The following is a 25,627-nucleotide window of genomic DNA, read 5'->3' as shown; positions in this document are numbered from 1 at the left end:
TCCCATAATCCCATTTCATCCAACCCTGAGACTTGATCCATATTTTGGAGCTGATCCCTAGTCTCCATCTAGATGATTTTATCCAAACAAGCATAAAGTAATGAAACAAATAATAATCTGACATGGTATATGTTATTCTCTCAAAACCAACTATAAATTTGTATTCAGAATTAAATTCCATTGAGACTGAGCAGCATGTATGCCATTTATATACTTAAAATATAGATTATATAGTTTTAAGATTATAGTCTAACCAATAGGGATTTAAAATCATAGATTAGGACCTGAAATTTAAAAGCTTGTGTAATATGGTGTATTTAATGTCTTTCTTAGTTTCTTTTAGACAGTGCAAAATGTACAATTCCTTTGCTGAAATTTAAGCAATTTTAAGGGCAGACCAATTAAAATAAACCAAAATAAAAACTTAGTTGACAAAGAAGATATTTAATTATGGAATTTGGATTTGAAATTAAAAGCAAAGGAAACACATTTTCAATCCTCTGTAGGCTCTGACTTTAGAAAATCTAAGAAGTTCCGACAGAAATGATCTTAACCGAAAAGCTCTTTTTTATAGTATAATATCTTAATAGGTTGTTGATGGTGTGGCCTATGTTGGTTAAAGAATGCCAGTTCCTCAGATATGGATCTAAACTAAAATGTTTAAGTCATTAAAGGTGAAACCAAGACTTTAAACTGTACTCAGAAACAAATAAAAGAAGAACTGTTTGAAAGGATGCCGGGGCTAATGAGACAAAAGCTGCTAAAAGATTAAGATCAACTAATACAGGGGTGACAAACTTGATTTCATTGAGGGCTGCATCAGGGTTGTGTTTGACCTCTGGGGGCAGGGGTGGGTGTGGCCACCTTGACATCACTCGTATCGGGGACGACACTGATGGCCTGAACACTCTGCCAGTGAAAATGGGCTCCCAAGCGTTGTTTTCGGCTGCAACACTCTGCCAGCAAAAATAGAGTTTGGGAGGGCTCCATGCAGCCCGGTCCTTCACTTTTTTCTGGGTGGCCCCATTGGCCAGATCTAAGCACCCCAGCTGGATACAACTCACAGAACCTTGAATTTAACACCCCTGAAGTAACAGGATTTAACCCTTCTTAGTTCTTTGAGAACTAATTTGAACTAATTTGATTCAACAAAATGATCAAGTATTCTTCTGTCTGAAAATCAAATTTAAATTGCAACTGGAATAATGAAATCAAATCATTGAAAAAAAATGGTTTTCAAAGAACTGCTGACAGTCATTTTCCATTTCCTTGTTGTCTCTTGTTTGGAAGCTGCACCAGAAGCAATTCTTTATCAGTTTGTATTTTTGTGTTATTGCCCCATTGTTCTACAATTGTTTCTTGGAAAACAAAGGATTTCCTTTTTTTCTTTGTGTTTCACAGAATGCTAGACTTTTCTCTGTAATGGTAAGAACAGAAGCCTATGCATGCTGATGTAAGTGTGAAAATGGGTATCCTACATGGAATTAATTCCACTGAATGCAGCAACATTTGCTTCCAAGTAGCCCATGAATACATGGTAGAAGTTCTGAACTATGAACAAGAGGGATTAATATAAAATATAAATCTTTAGAAAGTTTATTTTTGTTACATTTTCCCCCTTTAATTCACTCAAAGGCGACTTGTGGTCTTTACTTGCCCAAAGTTCCTAATCCACTTTTTTATAATCTAACTCTTATTGCTAAAACCTAACATCATAGTTTTCAGCATTGGAAGACAAAAAACGCATGGAAAAGGTGATGTAACTCCTACCTCTGGCATATAACTTTTAAAAAAGGGGGCTTCTCCTCCAAATCTCAGGGGAAAGTCCAAACCAAATATTTTCTATCTGCACTAACATGTACAATAATGATGGAATCCCATCCTTCCTATAGAACCGTTAATTTTTCTTGAAAACAGGAAGCAAGGACTTAAGGCTTTGCTATGTTGCTGAGCTCTTCAATATAGTCAGACATGCAAAATATTTCTCTTCACACAGAGAAATGCAAAGTTGGCTTCTAAGTATATTTCATAGCCCCTCAATTATTAGGGGTAAAGTATGTTGTGAAGTAATGAGGCGCAATCAACCAGACCCACACTTGAGGAATTCAAACTAGCTACTTTATTGTCCTATACTTATTTTACAGGAATCACCTCAGAGATTCAGCCATTACCTAGGAAAGACTAGATAACGCTCAAAGGCATTTGGAGGGGGAGGTCAGACCTTGCCCTCTTATGTTTACATAATGAATCCAGACTAATTCCCTGCTTGACTGGGATGATTGTTCTCCGTAGGAAGGTTGGGCAAGAACCTTTTGGGGCGTTGCAGGGAGGACTGGAACCGATGGGGAGGTCAATCCCTCGGTTGGCCACTGTCCAGTTGCCTGCCATGGTGCCATCTGCTGAGGAAGGGATAGGAATCCTATCTCCTTTTTCACTTAGCATGGTATAATCCAGGGGTCTCCAAACTTAGCAACTGTAAGATTTGTGGACTCCAACTCCCAGAATTCTCCAGTCAGCATGGGGAATTCCGAGAAGTCCACATTAAAGTTGCCAAGTTTGGGGACCCCTGTATAACCATTACTTTATGAATAAAATACCAGAAATACCGGTGTCAAACTGGTGTTTGACTATATGTATAAATGTATTGCAAAGAGCTGCATTTTTTAAATTTAATTTAAATTAATGAACTAGGAATCTCAGGATGTTTAAACAGAGCTGTTAGGTTAGGGCTAAGAATATTGCTAGTGTTAGAAACCGTTTAGGAACATTATAACCTAAAATATCATGCAGTTCATGAATATTTTGACCCACAGTTTCCCAAGATTCTACCACAACAGACTGCCCAACCCTTATAGGAAAGATCTACCCCTCCCTTAAAAAGTACTTTGCACGATTCTTTGCAAAATCTTTTCTGAGACATCGTGAATGTCCCTGTTAACTAATGCATAAAGCACTAAAAGATAAAACACAGGAATTGATTTATGAAAGCAAGGGAAAAAACCAACCATTATAAGATATCACAAGGATGAATATTTTTACCTAGGCAGTCTTGTCCCCAGTATCCTGAGCAACATTGTGGCTGCTTCAACGTTCGCATACAGGTATGCTGACAACCATTGAAAGAAAGAGTTAAAGAGTGGGTTTCATACTGGTATCTATAGGACAAAGATGTAGACTTTTGTTAAGGTTCTTGGTTTCCACTTTGGGAATATTTTCTTTTAATGGAAGAGCAATAGTATGGATAATATCTGCTGTATATAAGGAATGAATTTTGTCAAAAGTAGTAAAATGGTTTTGTACAGGAGGTGCATGCTTCTGCCCACTTCATTATATACAAGGGAGAATTTGACTATGTCAGGACAAATGGTGAAATTAGGCTATTTAAGAAGTGTGTGCGGTAAAAGAAAAGATGAATATCCATCCAATGTCTACAGGAAAAAATTAGGATCTCTCAGCAGAAGAGATGAAGGGCCTGGATTGCAACATTTTTCAGTAACTAAACAATAAGCTTGGACTGTAAATAATAACCATTATACTGATGCTTCCTTCCTATTGCACAAGTGGCTGAACTGATGTTTACTTCAGTTTACTATGGTGGAGATGAGAGCATTTTTCTTCCTTTTCTTTTTCCTTTTCTTCTCTAAGTTTAGTTTGTATTTTTTTTTTTACTATTGTAATTAACAGCACTTAAAGGTAAAGGTTCCCCTCACACATACGTGCTAGTCGTTCCCGACTCTAGAACTGGATGTGCATCTCTCCAGTCCTAGTCTTTTAACTATTCCACCCCACCGGTATTCTCACTGTTTTAATTCTATTAAGAATTTTGATTTCAATAGTAAAAAATAATACAAATGAAACTTAAACAGAAGTAAATAAAAAAGGAAGAAAATTCTAAAATGAAAAGAAAGAATATAATAAATTAAAAATTATGAAGAAGTGACTTCCAACTTTCATTGCAGGCATAAACAAATTTAATAACTCTTCACTTCCTATAAGATTACAAAGAGATATCTCTTCATCATATTTTCTACTTATAAGCAAATCCATAAAACATCAACATCAATCCTGATGCCAGCAAAAGGTTTATTAAAGGTTGACAGAACTTTGGGGAGAGAGAGAGAGAGAGAGAGAGGGAGGGAGGGAGGGAGGGAGGGAGGAGAGAGAGAGAGAGAGAGAGAGAGAGAGAGAGAGAGAGAGAGAGAGAGAGAGAGAGAGACTTACTTGAACTTCCATTTATTTATTATAGCATTTGATTTTTCTTCAATCCTTCTTTTTGGTTTCTTTCACACTTACATATGTAGCATAACATGTAGCATAACATTAAATTTTTTTTAGAATAGCAGACTCTTTGTTGCTTCACTTATTAGCACAGATATCTAGATCTAACCCACTTTCTTTTAATCCTTCCCTACAATGGGATGGAGAGTTAATTATGATTTAGTATATCAGACTTCTTTATGGGATTTTCCCAAGGACTATTTTCAGTTAATGAACATGACTAATGTTTTTAGTTGTAGCTTAGTCTCTCAATTAGCATCAATAAATCATTATGCAGATCTTGATGCTTCCACAGGCTACCCAAATTATCAGTTCTTCATTTTCTTTCAAATAGTTTGGAAGTATTTTGCTACGAGCACCAGAAGAGTGCAACTGTTTAGGATTCGATAGCAACGCATAGTTTGAAAAAGCTCTCACCCCATTTCTGCTCACAGTTGCAAGTGTGGTAGAATTCCACTCTCTGTGTTTAGGAGGCTTAGAAATATGGGAGTTCCTGAATGCCCAGAGGAATTCTTTGGAAGAATTCTCTATAGAAGAAATGTCCAGATACATCCCACCATCTTCACCTCCACATATATTCACCGTATGCTTCAGACAAAAACGTGAATATAGAAATATAGGATCTGCAGGTTTGTGCTTATGTTCAGTATGTGTGTAAGGGAGAGGAGTCAATAGAATATATCCTGCCAAATATATCCATAGGAATACTGTAAAAAACAGAGCTTAACCTGACCCCCACAAAAAATAGCCCTTTAAGTAATTAACTTTCAAAGTAGAAAATATCTGTCAGTGATTAATTTAAGCATTACCTGCAGCCGCGTTTCCCAGAGCCTTTGGTCATTTTGCTATAACCTTCAGGACACCGGATTTTATAATTAACAGAACAAGCTCCACATTTAGTTTTTGTGGTAAACACTGTATCCTCATCACATCTCTGTCTTTCCTTAAAGGACAGTAAGAAAGAGAGAGAGAGAGAGAGAGAGAGAGAGAGAGAAATTAAGGAAACATTTTTTGATAGAGCATAACGATGCTTTTAATAGCAGTTTGACACACCAATGCTCTATTTTATTTTATAGATGACTTCAAGGACAACAAGGAATACTGAATAAAATAAAATAGTAGAGCAGCAACAGTCTATAACATTGCTCCAGTATGGGATGGAGTAAAGAAAGCTCCCATTTACACCCTGGCCAGTGTCTCTTTTCACTTTTACCATTGGGCAGAAGACACCGAAGTATAGCCAGCTGTACAAACAGGTCAGTGGTGGGTTCCAAAATTTTTTGGAACCTCTTCTGTAGGTGTGGCCTGCTTTCTGGATCCACTGGTGGAACCTCTTCTAAGTTGGGTAGATTTGACAAACCAGTTCTACTGAACCGGTGAGAACTGGTAGGAACCCACCTCTAAAACAGGTTTAAAAACAGCTTTTACCCATGGGCTGTTAGACTCCTAAACATAACCACAATCACGCCACGTATATAGAAATATACAACTACTTTTTCCCAATTACTTGCACAAGGATTATTCTCTATTGCTATTTATGTTGTCTTGTATTTTTGTTATGGATGCACCAGTAGAGGCATAGAAGAGCCCATATGCGTTTTCTGGGGAAAACTGTTCCAGAAAGGTTGAACCACTTCAAAAAAAGATCCTGTCTGCATTCTTTTTAATCAGTTCTACTCTGATGCTGAGTATGATAATAGCCTAAAGAAACACACAAATGAATTTCACAATTTCAAATTAGCTAGGGTTTAAAGTTTAATACTGCCATGTTGCATTGGTCCGAGAAATACAGCCACAGATCATACAATTATAGTCCTTAAATCAAGTTCTCATTTGTGTTTTGCATAAACTGGAATTTTCACAGTCTTCAAGGTCAGATCCTAGAATAGGACATTATGGCAATTGAGTTTGGGCTCAAGTACCTTTTCACGTGCCACTGAAAAAGATTAATGTTCCTTAAATAGGGGAGACTACTTTTCCTGACAAAATTACCAGAAGTTATTTCCTTTCTTTGAGCCACACTTAAATGGGGCAACAATTTTGTTATATAACAACATCCTTCCTTAAATCATAGAACTAAAAGAGGCCACTTAGGTCTTCAGACTGAACTTCTTGCTAAGACACAGGTTTTGTCAAGTGACCAAAAATATTTTTTATCTGTTTCTGATTTTTTTCTTGTAATTTTTCCGTTAGTTTTTAAATTTTTTAATTTGGGATAGGCATAAGATCAGGATATAATTTCTGGGGATAAAATAAATAAATAAATATTTGCTTGAGAAAGGAAATAGCTTTTTGCATTGAATTCATTTTTTTCTCAGATAACAGTTCTCCAAATCTCAGTAAGAGAAATTTCTGGAGCATCAAACTTCTCTAAAAACATCGTAAACCAGTCTCATCCAACTTGGTTTACAGCCCAACCTTTGCATCTTTATTTGAAGTAAATTCTGTTTAAGAATACATATTCCCAAGGAATAACTAAATTATAAATTAACTAAACTGCCAGTATGTTTGCAGAAATGGTAATATAAATACTGATTTAAATAATTTATTTCTGATTTATCAACCAGAGATTCCAAGCCTGAACTTTTGAATCATGCTCAAAATTCACCCCAAAGTCTTTGCTGTATGACTACTTGGGATAAAATGTATGAATTTACACATAAGCTTCTGCCATCACAACAATATAAAATACTTCTTACCTGCTGAGTACTTTCCACAAGACTGATGGCATTTGTCATCACAAATGATAGGAGTATTGCAAGTGGCAATTGCTTCCTCATGATGAAGAAGAAATGGCTGTCAACGGACTCTAACAATGCATTAATAGATCATTCCAAGATGCTGTTTTGCTCGGTTCTTCCACATCAATAGATAGTGTGATTCAAGTCACACATCCCTTTTCTTCTCGTGCAGTGAGCAAAGAATAGAGACCACATGAAACCTGATATTGGACAGGAAAAGCTACCCCAAAGGCAATGGATTGTGGAAAATGCTTACAGCAAGCCCAGTTAACACTTCCTAACTGGCATCCTGTCTTATTTCACTCTATCAACTCTCAGCCACCAACTTCCCCCTCCCCAGTTTCTGCTGTTGTTGACAGCAGAGTTTCAAGGACAGATGACCAAGTGTCACTGACAGGAGATAACATTCTGGACATTAGTTTGGGAAAGTGGCTGTGACACAGTCTCACCCACAAATCTGTCTTAAATGGAAGTCAGTCAGCAAACCATTTGCCCTTGGTTGAAGCTCTAAATACTTGATGAGAAAATTTCCAGAGGTGGGAGAAATGTATTTATGTTTTGGTTAAATGTAGACAGAATTTGTTCAGTGATCCACCTTTTGGTGATCCTTTATTGATTGGTTTTTAAAGCTTGAACCAACACCTGGTTTGTAGAGTAATAATTGTATGTCTGATCTCATAAATCTCGTTTCTTTAAAAGTAAATCTCATTGTACTAAGTAGGCATTGCATTAAGTAGCCAGAACCACATAGTATCTGGTTCCATCCCTTAAACTAAAGTGTGATTTTCTTCTGACTTCATTAACACAGCTACAGCAGTTTATAAATCATGCTTATTAGTTTAGTGAATGTAACTACTGCCAATTGTAGCTATCCAATAAAAAGACATGGTTTAGTGTAAGGTACACACTGAAGCCCTGGCTGCTTATGCTACTTGCTGGGAAATAAATTAGTATATTTGGAGATAGTTTACTGTAAAAAAATTCAGTCAGACTGAAATAGGTTCAGAGAAATACAATAGGAATTATAAGTAGAGTGTACAGTAAATGAAATGTTATTTAGATAGGTGAAAATATCTGAAAATATTTAACCTTGGAAATAGAATTGAATTGAATAGAATAAATTCTTTATTGGCCAAGTGTGACTGGACACACAAGGAATTTGTCTTTGGTGCATATGCACTCAATTGTACATAAAAGAAAAGATACATTCGTCACGAATCATAAGGTACAACATTTAATAATAGTCATAGGTTACTAATAAGCAATCAAATCATACTATAAACATGGTTATAGTCATAAGTGGGAAGAGATAGGTACTAGGAAGGATGAGAAGAATAATAGTAATATATAGTAAATAATTTGACAGTGTTATGGGAATTAGTTGTTTAGCATAGTGATGGTATTCAGGAAAAAAATGTCCTTGTGTCTTGAGGACACAAGAGGAGACTGAAAGGATGTATCTGAAATGATGTCACACAAGATGAAACCCACCGGTTCTCCGATGGGCGGTGTAGGTGCCACTATCTTGTTTTTTGCTTCTGCGCATGCGCAAAACAATTTTTATTGTACTGTGCATCAAGCATGCAAAGCGCGCATCAAGCATGCAGCACAACCACAAGAGGAGCCCACCCCTGGTGCGTGTGCCTCCTGCTTCAAGTCTCTGCCGCGCATGCACAGGGACTTTTTCGTGCGGCTGTTGATAAAAATAGGATTGCCAACATGATCGCCAATGTCCGATGATGGATATGGCCGAAGAAGAAGAAGAAGAAGAAGAAGAAGAAGAAGAAGAAGAAGAAGAAGAAGAAGAAGAAGAAGAAGAAGAAGAAGAAAGGTGACAGGGGACTTTGTTAATGTAATTTTAAAATAAAGTACAACTAATACTTCTGAATGTGCTTCTTGTCTGGATTGCTGTAATTTGCAAGACTGATGGGTAATGTATGCTCTCCAGAAGGCTGCATCAATTCTGAAAGGTTTCTTTGATGGCCCAAATCTCTTGGCTGGTAACAGCTGCTAAGAAATAATGTCCAGGGAGGGAGTTTCAGAAAGCTCTGGAATAGATTGTAAAAATACAGCCCCTCAAATGAAATTCAAAGCATAGCAAAAAGATGAATAAGATCAGAAGGATGGATGATGAATTAAAAAGTGAGTGTGTGTGCCTGTTTGAGGCGATGAAAGTCTTTTTAAAGAAACCCCTATAATTACTGCAACCTAGGGCACTGCAAAGTTAGCAATTCATTGTCAGTAAAAATTGGCAAAGCCAAATGCTGTAATATGCCTTATTGTATTGGGAGGTTTCCTTCCCAAGACAAAATAGATTAGCTGGATCCTTCCAAATTCTATCAGAGGAAATATAGTGGGCTAAGAAGAAGATATAATCACGGGAGTGATGGCAAGGGATGGTAGGATCGGAGTTTCTCCCTTTCCAAGCATATCTGCATAGTTGAGACCCTTGAAAGGCAAAAATATGAGCGGTATGGATTTGAGATACTACAGGATGTGAGTTTTGCAATAGTGAAGTTTGTATAGTCTCAATGAATCAGTGGAAGGTGAATCTGTACTTAATTAACTACAGGGTTATCAAAAATGGTAAAAGAGAGACTAAATAGCCCTGATATCTATCTTGTGATAGGCAGTGAAATTCATGGCTCGTGGCTGCTTAATTCGTCGAATCCTTGAACGTAAATTTCAGGTATATGCCAATTTGTGTAGTTGTCCACAGCTTTCTGGAGATGTTTTCTGTCCATTCTAACTCTGCAGCTTTCTCAGTCCTTAGGCCACTTACGAAATATGAATCCTATCCCAGATTCACCTACACAATGATGAAATTATCTGGTTTTACAGAGAAGTAAAAGTCACCTTAAATGAGGAAGGAAGTGAATTTGCTTGGATTCCGGTTATATTTTTTTGGCAAAGAAATGGGAACATGGTGTTGGATACCTGCAAATGGTGGCAACTGCCATTGTTTGAAAAAATGTTTGTCCTCTTACTGTATGAACTATGCATATCTTCGCCCCCAAATCAGTGGTGGGTTTCAACTTATTTTACTACCAGTTTGCTTGTACTTACGTGCACAGAAGCGTCTGGGCGGGTGGTTGGAGCCTCCTGCCACCACCAGTACTGATTCGCCTGAACCAGGGTGAATCGTCAGAAACCCAACTGTGCCACCAAATGCTAGCAGAGCTTCATGAGCAAACAAGTAACACCAACATTCATAAACAAAATCATCCAATATTGACTTTGCTCCTCATTCGGTCAATTCTATTAGAATGATAAGTAGGGCCATTTCTGTGAGCACTTCATTAAGCAACCAACGAAAAATATGTTTTCATACACACCCAAAAATAGCTTTATATTTCCTGATTACTTGTACAAAGCCTAGGAGTTTAGGAACTTGTGTTATACATAGCTTGTTTTTCTTGCACCCCTATTCTTGTTACAGAGCTCACATTACTTTGGGGTCACAGTAATTTATTTCCTCTTATCCTGTGTCAACCAGGATATCTCTCGGTGGGGCTAGAAACCAGGCATTTCCCTTTCCTGTGAAATGGTCAAAATGAAACCAAACAAAAATTATTCTTTGACCATCAGAACTGAAAAAGAAAACAAACAAAACATCCCTACTTCCCCCCCCCTTTGAAATGTACAACATCTCCAGGGGTGGGCTTCAAAAACTTCAGCAACAGGTCTCTGCTCGGTTGCTGGGTGGGTGTGAACATGGTGAGGGAGGAAACTGCTCGAGGGGACGGAATTGAAGGAGAGTGTGATTGGTGATTAGAACATCTTCCCCCTGTCTTTTTCCATCAGAGACAGACACTCTTTCCCCACCCTAAGACTTATCCTAGAAATAACACCAAGGGGATGGCTGGAACTGAACTCAACCATCAGACTTTCCCCACTATGGTTAGTCCCTGGACTCCCCCTGTTACAGCTGCTGCCCAGACCTACCTTGTCCCCCATCCTCCCCTCCCTTGGACGATATTGGTCTCCTTAGCGGAGCTCCCATTAAGGTGCTACCCTCCTCAGGAGAGGTGGAAGGCACCTTGGGACTATTACAAACTGCGCAACTTTTTCTTATATTTCTTTTAATCGGTATGTTGAGTGCATGGGATTGTTTGAGATGATATGAATGATCTCACTTTTTATTATTATATAGTTGTATTTGTGTTTTTAACTTTTTAGTGAGGACTGTTTGTGTGAGAGCTTGGGTATGAGTGATTCGGAGGACCTGGCGGGATATGTGGGGGCCACCGGGGTGGTTGGGGGGGCTATATCCACGGGAGAGGGTCGGAGCATTGCGGTCATAACAGGGAGAGGCAGATATGGCGGGGACTTTAGGGCAGGCCACCATTGGGGAAGGAGGGTTCGCTATATTACAGAGATCCCTCCTTCCGGCCCTAGGAGTCCCACTCCAAGGTCAGATGGCGCGAGTGATCAGGACCCTGGTCTCAGGCTGCTGTCGCTAAATGCCAGGTCTGTGGTTCATAAGGCCCCCCTCATCCGGGACTTGATAATTGATGAGGGCGCAGACCTGGCATGTATTACTGAAACATGTCTGGGCACGGAGGGAGGAGTCCCCCTCGTAGAGATGTGCCCAGATGGATTTCAGGTGCTGCATCAGCCGAGAGCCCAGGGAAGGGGTGGCGGTGTGGCTATTGTAGTCCGGGAGTCTTTAGTACCTCGTAGGATCCCTGCTCCGGAGCTTGTCGGGTGTGAGTCCCTACTGGTGAAGCTGGACCTCAAGGGTCAAGTGGGTTTGTTGCTTACGTACCTGCCTCCCAACTGCGTTGCAACAGCCCTCTCCTCGCTTCTCGAGTCAGTAGCCGAGCTGGCGGTTGAGTTCCCTAGACTTATGGTGCTGGGGGATTTCAACCTGCCTTCGCTCGGTGAACGCTCTGATGGAGCGCAGGAGTTCATGGCTTCCATGACAGCCATGGGCTTGACTCAGGTAATTCGAGGCCCAACCCACTCAGCGGGTCACACGCTCGACCTCGTATTCCTCTCGGAGCAGTGGAGTTATGATCTTGGTCTGAGGGGTAATGAGATCATACCCCTGTCGTGGTCAGACCACTGCCTACTGAGGCTAGACTTCCGGAGGCCAAACCCCCACCGTAGGGAGGAGGAACCGACCAGGTGGTTCCGCCCCAAGCGACTGATGGACCCTGTTAGGTTCCAGACGGAGCTTGGGGTTATTCCAGATACTCTCGCCCACAGTTCGGTGGAGACGCTTGTCGCTGCCTGGCACTCGGCAGCTGCTGGGTCTCTAAACTGGATTGCGCCACTACGGCCCCTCCGGGTCAGCGGCCCCCGGAGGCCTCCTTGGTTCACCGAGGAGCTCCGGGAGATAAAGCGCCGGAGGAGACGCCTAGAGCACCTGTGGAGATCAGACAGGTCCGAATTGAACCGGGCACTTGTAACAGCATGCACCAAGGAGTACACCCGAGCCTTAAGATCGGCAAAAAGAACATACATTGCCTCCTTGGTAGCGTCTGCCGAGTCCCGCCCAGCCGCCCTGTTTAGGATAACCCGCTCCCTCCTAAATAGGAGGGAGACGGGGGACCCCTTACAGGGTAAGGCTGAGGAGTATGTTCAGTTCTTGGCGGACAAAGTTGCCCGGTTTCGAGCGGACCTGGACTCCACCCTTGCAGAGCCAGCTGAGACACAGGGGAAAGACTTGGCAAACCATCTCTGGGTTGAGTTTCAGGAGGTTGCCTCTGGGGATGTGGACAAGGCTATGCGAGCTGTGAGTGCCTCCACTTGTGTACTGGACCCGTGTCCCTCCTGGCTGGTTGCCAACAGCAGTGAGGTGACACGAGGCTGGATCCAAGCGGTTGTTGTTGCATCTCTTCGGGAGGGGCACTTCCCCACCGAGCTTAAGGCAGCGGTGGTGAGGCCCCTTCTGAAGAAACCGTCTTTGGACCCAGCTGTTCTTAATAACTACCGTCCAGTCTCCAACCTTCCCTATGTGGGGAAGGTTGTTGAGAAAGTGGTTGCTCTCCAGCTTCAGCGTACCTTGGAGGAAGCAAACTATCTTGACCCCTTCCAGTCCGGCTTCAGGCCAGGTTACAGCACAGAAACCGCTTTGGTCGCATTGACCGATGATCTCTGGAGAGCTAGGGATGGAGGCTTTGCGTCCATCCTAGTTCTCCTTGACCTCTCAGCGGCTTTCGATACCATCGACCATGGTATCCTTCTGCGACGACTGCGGGAGGTGGGGGTGGGCGGCACTGTCTTGCAGTGGTTCTCCTCCTACCTCTCGGACAGGTCGCAGTCGGTGTTGGTGGGTGGGCAGAGATCGTCCCCGAGGCCCCTAACATATGGGGTGCCACAGGGGTCGGTCTTGTCCCCCCTCCTATTTAACATATACATGAAACCGCTGGGCGAGATCATTCGGAGGCACGGGATAAAGTATCACCAATATGCGGACGATACACAACTGTATCTGTCCGCCCCGTGCCAACTCAATGAAGCGGTGGACGTGATGAACCAGGGTCTGGAAGCTGTTAAAGACTGGATGAGGGCAAACAAACTGGTGCTCAACCCAGACAAGACCGAGTGGCTGTTGTGTTTTCCTCCCAATAATTTGACTACCGTACCATCAATCAGGCTGGGGGGACAAAACTTATACCCCTCAGATAGGGTCCGCAACTTGGGAGTCCTCCTGGATCCACAGCTGAGTTTTGATCACCACCTATCAGCTGTGACCAGGGGGGCATTTGCCCAGGTTCGCCTGGTGCGCCAGTTGCGGCCCTACCTGAATCGGGAGGCCCTCACGACAGTCACTCGAGCCCTTGTGATCTCTAAGCTGGAATACTGCAACGTGCTCTACATGGGGCTGCCCTTGAAGAGCACCCGGAGACTTCAGCTAGTACAGAACGCGGCCGCGCGAGTGATTGTGGGCGCACCTCGGTTCGCCCACATAACACCTATCCTCCGCGAGCTGCGCTGGCTACCTGTAGATCTCCGGGTGCAATTCAAGGTCTTACTTACCACCCATAAAGCGCTCCATGGTAGTGGATCTGACTATCTGAGAGACCGCCTCCTGCCAATAACCTCCCTGCGTCCCATCAGATCGCATAGAGCGGGCCTCCTCCGTATTCCATCCACCAGTCAGTGCCGACTGGCGACCACCCGGAGGAGAGCCTTCTCAGTTGCTGCTCCGACGCTATGGAACAATCTCCCCGTGGAGATCCGTACCCTGACCACAGTCCAGGCCTTCCGCACAGCCCTCAAGACCTGGCTAGCCCGTCAGGCCTGGGGATAAATTTTCTTGCCCCTCCCGAATGCTGAGTGAATGTTGTGTTTTAGCACTTTTTGTTATTTCACTTTTCTTTTTGTCGTATTTTGTCTTTCACTCCCCTCCCCTCATTATTGTAAGCCGCCCTGAGTCCCCTCAGGGAAAAGGGCGGCCTATAAATGTTAAATAATAAAAAAAAAATGGTGGGCGTAGCCTAGTCAGCTTTCTGCACCACGGTGGGGTGGGGTCTTTGCCTTTCCTAGGCTCTGGAGGCTTTCCCTGAGTCTCTGGGATGGCGAAAACTGCCTCCCCCGGGCTCCAGAGGCTCCCTGGAGGTCGGAAATGGCCCAGCCAGGGGTGGGATTTGGAGGTTCTCTGAACTGGCCATAATGTTAGCTACGGGTCCTTACTATCTGCAATATTGGAGCATAAATGATCATAGAGGCACCTTCAATCAGGATGGTAGATATAGGAAATGTTGCCATTCTCATGGCATTGCAGACTACCTGAGACACACCAATAAAGAAGAATATTTGTAGTTCAGGATTGAAATGAGGGGTCCCTGGTGCTCTCTGAGTTCACTTGTTTTCTTGCAGAGATTTCATTACCCAAACTAGGTGCTAGCACTGATGAAGTTATCTAGTTTGGATAATGAGATATCTGCAAAAAAACAAGCAAGCTCAGAAAGCACCAAGGGCCCCTCATACCTGAAGGGCATAAACCTTTAGCAGCATTTAGGAAAAGGTAACAGCTATGCAGTTAGGCCTCAACTTATCACTGTTTGCTTCACAATGGTTCAAATTAACACCCTCCCAATGGTTCAAATTAACACCCTCCCAAAACACCCTTCACAATGGTTCAAATTAACACCCTCCCAAAACATCAGTTACCACCTAAATTCAAACTTAATTAATTAATTAGTTAGTTAGTTAATTAATTAAATAACTGATGTCCCCCACCCCGTTGTCTGTGATTGCAGTTTGGGGGCTTGGCGACTGGCTCACATTTACCTCCATCTGCAGCACTCAATAGTCACACAACTATTGTCGTGGTTTGCAATGCGTTTTGCTGATTTCTGGCAAAAAAAACGTCATTGGTTAATCTAGATTCACACTTATGAACACATGATTTGATTTAAGAACATGGTAAAAATGGTCCTAAAATTGGGTTTGATGGTTGTTCTGATCCCCTCCTTCGTCCAGTAACGAATGCCAAGACAAGCTTAACTGGAATGTACTTTAATAGCAAGAAACCAAAACCTCGGTGGCTGAAAGCCAAGCATAACAAACAAATAAGGACCTTGGCAGCAACTCAGACAAACCTTGGCAGCAATCCAGCCTGCCAAGATGGTTACAAAAGTTCTCCAACTTTTAGTCAATGCGTTGACTTCTGCAAGAGGGGCGTGTGCACAAGCAGTCTTTTTATAGTCTGGAGAGGAGCCTAATGACCACCAGCTGAGTGCAATTACCTCCTGTACTTGCGCAACTGTTCCTGACGCCTATTAGCTCTTTGGTGACGGGCATCCAGGAACAACTCACTACTGGCATCCGGATCACTCTCCCTTGTCTCCTCCCCACTGGTCCAAGGCTCAGGTGCCTCCTGGTGGCCAACCAGCCTCTCTGTGCCTTGCACGGAGTCGAAACCCTGTCCAGAGTCCTCCACATCCTCCAGAGCCGACTCATAGGGCCACTCGCTGTTGGAGTCTGGTGGCAGCTCCAACAGCTCCTGCTGGGCCATTGCCACCAACAGGTGGTAATGATTTGATTTACTATTACAACAAATTATGATGGAAATACCATCCCCAATTGGGATCATAAGTGGAGGAGTATTTGTATAATGATTATGCCCAGTAGACCAGAGTCAGTATATTCTCCCTTTAGACAACTTGGTCTGCATCCTTTTTTTTTTCTCCTCCTGGGACATAAACCAATGCAGTTTGGCTTGAGCTAGGATTTGCCACTTATATTTTTCCATATTTCTACTCTGAAGGCACTGTGGAAAATGGACATGGTTATTCCCTATGTGGGTCAAAATACTCATTGTAAATAAACTTGCTAGACCTTCCTCCTGCCCCAGGTGTGGAAGCTGTTCTTGAGAAGGAATTTTTTGCTATGATCTCCTCAAACTCCCCTCCAATTTGAGTGACAGGAGAGAGGGTGGGAGGGGGAAGGAGAGGAGAAGAGAAAAGAGGAGTGGAAAGGGGAGAGAGGAGAAGGAGAGAGGAAGGGGAAGTAAAGAAGAGAAAGATGACAGAAGGAAGAAAGTAGGTAGGGAGGGGGAGGAGAGAGGGAGAAGAAAGTGATGGATAAAGTATAAATATGGTGTATGGAGAGCAGAAGAGCCAATAACTGTTTTGGGGGGTTGATGGTAAGGTGAACTGATATAAACATTTAATAATACAATAGGATGTTGGTTATGTAATAGTATACATGTGATTATACATTATGAAAATGGAAAAATAAAAAACTTAATACAAAAATTCTATTCTCCAATTCTAACTCCCAGCCCAGTTTCTTCTTTCAGAGATAATTTGCGGGTAAATTTTACGTAAGGCTTTTCCAGGATGCTCTGGCAAAGCCATTGTACAAAGGCACGAGTAGTTGTGTCTTGATATTGAAACCAGCATTTTTGCAGAAGAAAGATCTTGCCGTTATAATGAATGTGCCAGTGGTGAAACTCAATTTTTTTACTACTGGTTCTGTGGACGTGGCTTGGTGGGCATGGTGTGGCTTGGTGGGCGTGGCTTGGTGGGCGTGGCAGGGGAAGGATACTGCAAAATCCCCATTCCCACCGCACTATGGGGCCAGCCAGAGGTGGCATTTGCCGGTTCTACAAACTACTCAAAATTTCTGCTACCTGTTCTTAGAACTACTCAAAATTTCTGCTACCGGTTCTCCAGAACCTGTCAGAACATGCTGGATTTCACCCCTGGAATGTTCTGATGACCATCTTCTGACTGATAGACAAGACTGGGATCCATTATAACACAGATTGACTTCTCTTAGGAAAATCAATCATCTCCTCAACCTACTTTGCTTCTCATGAAAAGGAAAAGGATGGATACAATCAGTGCAATGGTGAGAACATGCTGATGACCATCCGTTCCTTACTTCTGACATTATGTGGAAACTGCCGTGGGCCCAAAATTTGATATCTGGATGATTTGTCAATCTACATGCAGCTTTTAACTGTATTCCCTTTCTCCACTTTATCTCTCTTTGCTACAGATACTGTTGTGAATACATGTTGAGAGAGTCAATATTTGAATATAGGGCTAAATATTGTCACCCACAAAATATACTCAGTTTAATAAGGTGTATGGTAGGCACTGAGGGATGCAGTGGCTCAGTGGCTAAGACGTTGAGCTTGTCGATCAGAAAGGTTGATGGGTCGAATCTCTAGTGCCGCTTAATGGCGTGAGCTCCTGTTACTTGTCTCAGGTTCTGCCAAACTAGAAGTTTGAAGGCATGTAAACATGCAAGTAGAAAAATGGGGATCGCCTTTGGTGAGAAGGTAACAGTGTTTACTCAGTGTTTAGTCATGCCGGCTACATACCACGGAGACGTCTTCAGATAGCACTGGCTCTTCGGCTTTGTAATGGAGATGAGCACCGCCCCCTAATGTCGGGAACAAATAGCATATATGTGCGAGGGGAACCTTTAGCTTACTTATGGTAGGCACTATGCAATATTCGTTTTATTTGCATAAACCTAGGCAGGTTTCCACAAAGTCACTTCTATGAATGGCAAAGCATTAAACTTAGTTGTTAAAGATTATCTTGAACTAGTCTGTATTGGAAAGGAACAAAATCCCTATGAACAACTTATGCATCTCCGGAAAAGAGAATACAGAATAATGAAGTGCTGTGTTGGGAGATGGCTGGAGTAAGTCAGAAGGGAGCAAGTCAGAAAGGAAACAGAAGGAAAGGAAAGGAAATTGGAACACATCTATCTTCCTAAGTAATATCTTTGTCAATCAGCAGGACATAATAGAAAGATAGTAGGGCAATTATAGTATTTTGTGCTGAAGCCAACTGGAAAAAACACAATTCCATGATCCTGGAAACATGCCTAGGAGTTTGTTACATTTCCTATAGTTCCCCTCTCCAAATCTTTGCAAAAAAAATATAAAAGGGTAAAAAACAAGAAATCAAGCAGAGCTAGAGCCATTTTAATCACAAGATGCAGCTTCTTGGAGAAGCAGAACCTGATAGGTATCATGCATAATGAAAGTTAACTTAGATGTATTTGTGTGTTTGTGTGTGCGAGAGAGAGAGAGAGAGAGAGAGAGAGAGAGAGAGAGAGAGAGAGAGAGAGAGAGAGAGAGAGAGAGAGAGAGAGAGAGAGAGAGAGAGAGAGAGAGAGAGAGAGAGAGAGAGAATGAGGGGCAGAATGAATGAATTCTGAAAAGCCCATTAGAAGTCACAGGGTGGAGCTGCAGATGGTATGCTGAGGAATGTTCGGATGTCTGCTGGAGCCCACAGCTTTTCATCGGCATTAATGAGGAAGAAAGCAAAAACATCTGACTGGGCTGAGAATGCACTCATGGGGCACCCAGCGGATGGTGGCACATGCTGTCAGTCAAGGGGTGGTCTTATCCACAGATTAGATCTTTTCAGCCGCCTCTGTGGCATGCTTGCCCCTCCCCCTTTTTTTCTTAAAAGGCTTTCTCAGCTGGTGAAATTGCAGACAAAAGGCAGCTCAATTCAAAGCAATAATGCAGAAGGCATTGCCAAGGAAGGACATTCAGAGGAGCTGGATCAGTCAGGCAAGCATGGCTGAGACAATGCAGAAGACCACCGGCTGCAGTGCAGCGATCTCAAGGGTGTCTGGTGATTAGGCTCTGAGGTCCCCATTCTGTTCCTCTGGCCTAAAGTCAGGGGAGAAAAGGGCCTTATTCACACGTGCACTCCTACATGAAGCACAAATGAGTCATCAAATACATTTCCCATCCCCTACGCATGATATAAGGGACGCGGGGCTCAGTGGCTAAGACGCCGAACTTGTCAATCAGAAAGTTTGGCAGTTTGTCGGTTCGAAGCCCTAGTGCCGCATAATGGAGTGAGCTCCCGTTACTTGTCCCAGCTTCCGCCAACCTAGCAGTTCGAAAGTACGTAAAAATGCAAGTAGAAAAATAGGAACCACCTCAGAGGTGGGTTGCTCCTGGTTCGGCCAAACCGTTAGTGGCGGGAGGCTCCGCCCACCCACCCGGATGGTTCTGTACATGTGCAGAAGCTTCTGTGCATGTGCAGAAGTGTCACATGCGTGCACGCACGAGCAAACCAATAGTAAAACCGGTACAAACCCACCACTGAACCACCTTTGGTGGGAAGGTAACAGTGTTCCCTGCGCCTTTGGCATTTTGTCATGCCAGCCATATGACCACGGAGATGTCTTCAGACAGCTTTGAAATCAAGATGAGCACCATCCCCTAGAGTCGAGAGGAACCTTTACCTTTATTTACTCATGACATGCGATTGTATGAAATAATTTTAGCTGGTGTGGTATTTCCAGATGGGATTTTTTTATTGTGCAGACACCATGCCCTCATTCTGTAGAGTTTCTTAGCTTTGACAACTTGGATGGATGAACTTCAACTCCCAATTCGCCTCTGGGGAATTGAGGTCCACTCATCTTAAAGTTCCCTGGGTTGAGAAACACTGCTATTGAGGCTGAGATGTCACCACCAACTATATCTAGAACTTGTACTGTATTCTTTCCCGCAGCATTAAAAAAAAATCTTTTTTTCTCCTTCACCTGATAAGCAGGGAATGTTGAAACAGCTCATTAATATATTTTGACTGTCATGTTAGAAGGTCTTCCTGTGGAAGCAACCTTATTTATTTACACAGGGAAGGGGCCTGTCAGCAGCTTTTTCTCTCTTGGGAGCTGCAATTCATCTTCTTGGCTGTTCATGGAACTACACCACCGAAAATCTGTGGTCGTGTTCCTAAATGCAGACAGAAAATGCCAAAATAAGTAAAAAGAAACTCAGAAAGAATATCGCTGTCATCCGTTAAGAGCAGAAGCCTCCTGAGCAGCATTTCCACATGCACCATCGAGAGGGACATTTTGAACACTCACTCTTCTTCTAGAATTTTCCTCAATGCAGTGGTGAAATCCACATTTTTTTACTACCGGTTCTGTGGGCATGCCGTGGTGGGTGTGGTGTGGCTTGGTGGGTGTGGTTTGGTGGGCATAGCAGGGGGAAGGATACTCCAAAATCTCCATTCCCACCACACTCCAAGAGAAGAATACTGCAAAATCTCATTCCCACTCCACTCTGGGGCCAGTCAGGGGTGGCATTTTCCAGTTCACCAAACTACTCAAAATTTCCGCTACCAGAACTTGTCAGAACCTGCTGGATTTCACCCCGTCTCAATGGCTATGCTGGCTGTGGAATTCTGGGATTTGAAGGCCGCATACCTGGAAATTGCTACGGCACTGCCTCAGTATTATTCCTGTGGTATAAGAAAGAGAGTTGGTTTGGGGCAGCAGTTAAGGCATCAGGCTAGAAACCATGAGGCTCTGAGTTCTAATTATGTTTTAGGAACAGGTTCAGCTGTGTAACCTTGGGCCAAACACTCGCACTCAGCCCTAGGAAGGAAGCAATAGTAAACCACTTCTGAAAAATCTTGTTAAGAAAACTGCAGGGACTTGTCTAGGAGAATTGAACAGAGGAAAAAGCAAAAACAAATAAGAGTTTTATTATTGAAGAAGCCCTTGGTTCTGGGGTTGTTGTTGTTTTCGGTGGCGGGGAAGGGGATACTCCGAGGAGCCTTCATGTACTCAGTTTTTCCTCTCCCTGTGGATTCTGCTGTCAGGGTAGGAATTCATTTGCTGTGCTCAGTAAACTGAACTAGAAATTAGCCACCTGGTAACTGTTGGGAGCTTATTTGGAAAAGTTTACTGTGTCACTTAAGTCCATAAAATTGGATTAAATTAATTGTGATTGAAGCATGCTGTGCAAATACAGCTGGTGTTGGAAATTGGGCTGCTGGAGCTGAAGAGCAATATACGTATATCTCCAGATGGAATTTCTCATGGAGTTGCATCCTATGGGTTCTAGCAGTCACTTAGCCAAGCTTGTAGATGCTCCATACCTTGATAACCTCCACTCCTCTCATTCCGACGTTTTCCTCTGCTTTTCTCTTCCTATCTGGGACACTTCAAGCAACGTTTTCTTCCACTCTGTCTCTGTTTCTCCTGTCCTCATCCTGCCTCTCAGCACTGTCTTGAGAGCATACTGCTCTTAGCAAATATTCAGGCCAAAAACTAAGGCTTCGACAGGTAAAATAATATGTATCAGCTTTAGTACTGATTAGACCAGTGTTTTTCAACCTTGGCAACTTGAAGATGTCTGGACTTCAACTCCCAGAATTCCCCAGCCAGCATTCGCTGGCTGGGGAATTCTGGGAGTTGAAGTCCGGACATCTTCAAGTTGCCAAGGTTGAAAAACACTGGATTAGACAACACATGTTTTACTTAGAAGTGTGGATTTGGGGGCCTTTTTGGCATGAACATTTGCAATGATGTCTAATGTTTAATTATGTATTCTCACCACACCTTTCCAAATAAGGTTAAAAGAATCAGAATACAGATGGAAGGGACCTTGGAGGTCTTCTAGTCCAGCCCCCTGCTCAAGCAATCAGACAAGTTATTGTCCACATCTACTGCTGATGTTTCTCATGATTGGGTTGCATTGTTTTAGCTTGGGAATCATAGGTGATTGATTTTAACTGTGGTTCTAATCCTTGTATACTGTCCAGGTTCATTCTTGTGAGATGGGTGGCCATATCATCCTAACATTAAATCCATCCATCCATCCTTCCACCCTTGCTATGTGTGTGCAAGCGCGTACACACACAATACTTCCGCTGTATTTTTTTTCCTGTTTGCATGCCATCCCACCCTGACTTTAGCTGCAAAGGATAGGAAGGCAGCATGGCCTTCCTTCCTGCCTCAATGATCCAGCAGAGGAGATTATTCAGAGGAAGAAGCATTGCAAGTCACACAGTCATCGACTCCTTCTTTGCAAACCAAATATTTATCTTTTGTAGTTTTAATGCTTTTAGTGCTAAAAGCCACCCAGAATCGCTTTGAAATGAGACGGGTAGCAAATAAACCTAATAAACAAATACTGTACATACCATCTCTCTAAGGACATATATATTCAACAAAAGGTCAGCCGTTAGTTTAAATAAATGCTGCTTTTCTAAAAATGAACGTGATATGTGTTAGGTGGTTCCTCTTTTTGGAAACATAGGTACTTGGAACTGTTCTTGTTTCTTAATGGTACAAATCTTGAGAAATAAAGCAATAAGTGGGACCATATTGTAGAGCTAAGCTACAGAGGTATTTTTCAGGAAAGACTAATCTTAGCCAGATAGCATTGCAGGATTTGATGTCACAGCCCACCTACCCCTTGACCTCCTTGCAGATCCTCTGCATTTCATTTTTTGAGGGTGCTAGTAGTAGCTGGGTAAGTGGAGTCAAACAACCTTGCCTTTAGTCTCCTATTTATTTCAGGGAAGTCACTTAAAATCACTGCCTTAAAGCTCTCGCTAGCAGCCGAGAAACCAAAATGGCCCCTGCTCAGTGTCAAATTCAGTAAAAGGAGCCATAAACAATCCAATTTCATTTAGAATTTGTCTTTCAGAATGGATGCAGCCTTCAATCCCAATGTTTCTAAGAAAAGGCAGAAGAGTTTTGCAACTCTGCACTTCTTTATTTTTATCTTACTACTTGCTTCCAAATTCTCATTGCAAGTCTGGACTTTTTTGGAGAAAGAATTCCCCCCTTTCAAAATCCCTTGTTCCTAATTGTTTATATGGCATTTTTTTCTTTTTAATGAAATTTCCTCAGATTATTTGTAACATCAGATGTTGTCATCTTGATAGACTGAAAATTAGGAACTCTTTCCCTCATTTTTCTTAAAAGTGTTGATTGTGCAGAGTTTAATGTAGCGTGATAAAACATTATCAGTTTAATCTGAGTAATCCGACTGCCATCACTCAAGCTAATTTTATTTTCAAAATATTCTTTCCTATCAGTTTAATCAGCAGAACTGGATAATTTCTCATAGAATTTTTTTAAAAAAAATTATGTTCCCTCCCCTCCTCCCCTCCCCTCTCCTCCCCTTCCCAAAATAGCTAGGAACCATTGATTTCCCATAATTTTTTTTGAACAGCAAATTGTAATGAAAAAAGTGTTAATATTTATAGCATCTATATTATTATGTAAATATTCTGCTTGGGGATTCAGCTCTATATTTCTTTGTTCTAAATCTCAAATGAGGAAGTGCTATTTTAAAAAAATAAAGCTTTTCCAAAATCATACAAATGATATTTGATGTTCTTCTATTTTCATCTTATTCTCTTATTATTGAAATAAAGTATTTCAATAACTTTTTATTATACAGCATCTTTTCAGTATAAAGTGCCACTTTTTTAGTGATGCCATCAGCAATTAGCACTGATGATGTTACCTAGTTTGGATAATAAAATATCGGCATGAATGTTTGAATGTTTATTTTATTTATATGCCACCCTTTTCCCCCGAAGGGGACTTACATGAAAACATGTAAGTTCATAGAGCACCCTCATTTCATTCCTGAGCTACCTATTGTCCCAAAGTGCTTTTTCAGGAGGCAAAACCACCTTTGGGGCAACTATGACTGAGAATTTCCATAGACTCTGAGCTACAAATTGGTATCATTTGGCTGTCTATCCCTCTCTGTATATCCACCAGATGGCAGTAGAATAAAAGCAATTGGACTAAATTATGGTACAGCAGCCTGTTTTCTAGCACCCTCTCCTTTGTTGCAAACATGGGTAATAAACTTATTTGTGCTTCTTTGCCTCAAAATCAAGGGAAATAGACCCATGCTACTGGTATTCAAAGCTAATGTTACAGATAGTAGAAAATGGACCTTGGTAGTTCATAAGAAATTTCTAAACACTATATTCAGGCAATGTCTTCATTGGGATCAACTACTTATTTAGCATTGTAGACAAGCTTTTTAGAACTTCAACGAGTTGGAAAAGGCCATTTAAGCCATTAAGTCCAATACTCCCTGCTAGGATGCATCCATGTTGTCCATTTCCTACTTCAACAGTTCCATTGAACGAGAGTGTTCTCCTTTTTTATTAATTGGTTCCAATGTCCAGTGTCTTACTATTGGAACAACATATTCAACTGGAGTGCATTTTCTGTAACTTAAATCTATTGCCCTTATGTCCTAAGATAATCAAGAGCAGACCTTCTACTTGATCTTCTACTATATTTTGAAGGTATTTGAAGAACACTGTCATATCCTGCAATGTTCTACTGTTCTCAAGGCATTCACAGCTGGTCCCAATCAAACTATTTCCTGATTATGGAAATACATTATACATTTGTCTTTTTAATTTAAATTAAGGACATTGTTTTCTTTTTAATAATCCCTTTGTGCTATTTTTTGTATGAATTGTAGGCAAAAAGCTGGATATGCAGTAGGGACAGGATGAGGGAAAGCTAAAAAGAAACTGTAAAATGAAATATTTTCTTTTCCAATGAAAACCTGACTTTTCTCAACTTTTTCCCTATATGTTTTATACTCCAGAAATCTCAAGTTGCAACTTTAGATAACAATGCTATAGTACTCCTATTGACAATATTCCTCCATGGGCATTTTGTCAAGTAATTTGGACCCTGAACTAATAACAAATTGGGACAGAAATTTCAATGTATTTTAACAGGAAATCAACACTTCTGTCAAGAGTAGAACTGTACTAGATTTGTTCAGATTTCCTGGAAATCAGTTGCCTATCATGTATGTAGGTTTTCAGCGATGCTTAGCTTTAGTATAAGAGTAGGAGACCTGTTGCCTAAGTTCTCTTTCTACAGCTCTCCTTTGTCCATTATATTTCAAAACTGATGAAAGCTTTCTGATCTTCTCAGTTGGAGGTCAGATGGCTTCTGTAATATAAACTCTAGAACACAGAATAATAGAGCTGGAAAGGCCCTTGGAGGTCTTCAAATCCAACCCCCTGCTTAAGTAGGAGACCCTATACATTTCATACAGATGTTGTCCAGTCTCTTTTTGAAAGCCTCCAATGATGGAGCATCCACAACTTCTGAAGTCAAGCTACTCCATTGGTTGATTGCTCTTACTATTAGGAAATTTCTCTTCTCAAATTTTGAAATGTATTTCCCCTAGTCCTTCTTTTCACTAGACATACCCAATTCCTGTAACCATTCTTTGTATGTTTTAGCCTCTAGCCTCCTGATCATTGTAGCTCTTTCCAGAGTCTCAACATCTTTTTTTAAATATTGTGGTGATCATAATTAAATGTAGTATTCCAAGTGTAGTCTTACTAAGGCTTTGTAAAGTA

At 41.8% G+C, this 25,627-nt stretch overlaps 1 protein-coding gene across 1 annotated transcript in view; it reads right to left on the bottom strand.

Moving 5' to 3' along the window:
- Positions 1–7,096, bottom strand: part of STAB2 (stabilin 2) — a 100,894-nt gene extending 93,798 nt beyond the window's left edge. Inside the window, exons 1-3 of the mRNA XM_087723073.1 lie at positions 6,978–7,096; positions 5,088–5,221; positions 3,040–3,155 (exon numbers count right to left, since the gene is read on the bottom strand). Coding sequence (XP_087579199.1) covers positions 3,040–3,155; positions 5,088–5,221; positions 6,978–7,058 — 331 coding nt within the window. The 5' untranslated portion in view covers positions 7,059–7,096. The remainder of the gene's footprint in view (positions 1–3,039; positions 3,156–5,087; positions 5,222–6,977) is intronic.
- Between the last annotated feature and the right edge of the window lie 18,531 nt (positions 7,097–25,627).

The sequence above is a fragment of the Thamnophis sirtalis genome, unplaced genomic scaffold, assembly GCF_051295495.1.
Source record: "Thamnophis sirtalis isolate CommonGarterSnake01/CBP01778 unplaced genomic scaffold, rThaSir2_p1.2 scaffold_9, whole genome shotgun sequence".
NCBI classification, from domain to species: Eukaryota; Metazoa; Chordata; class Lepidosauria; order Squamata; family Natricidae; genus Thamnophis; species Thamnophis sirtalis.
This window is presented reverse-complemented; position numbering and strand designations above follow the sequence as displayed.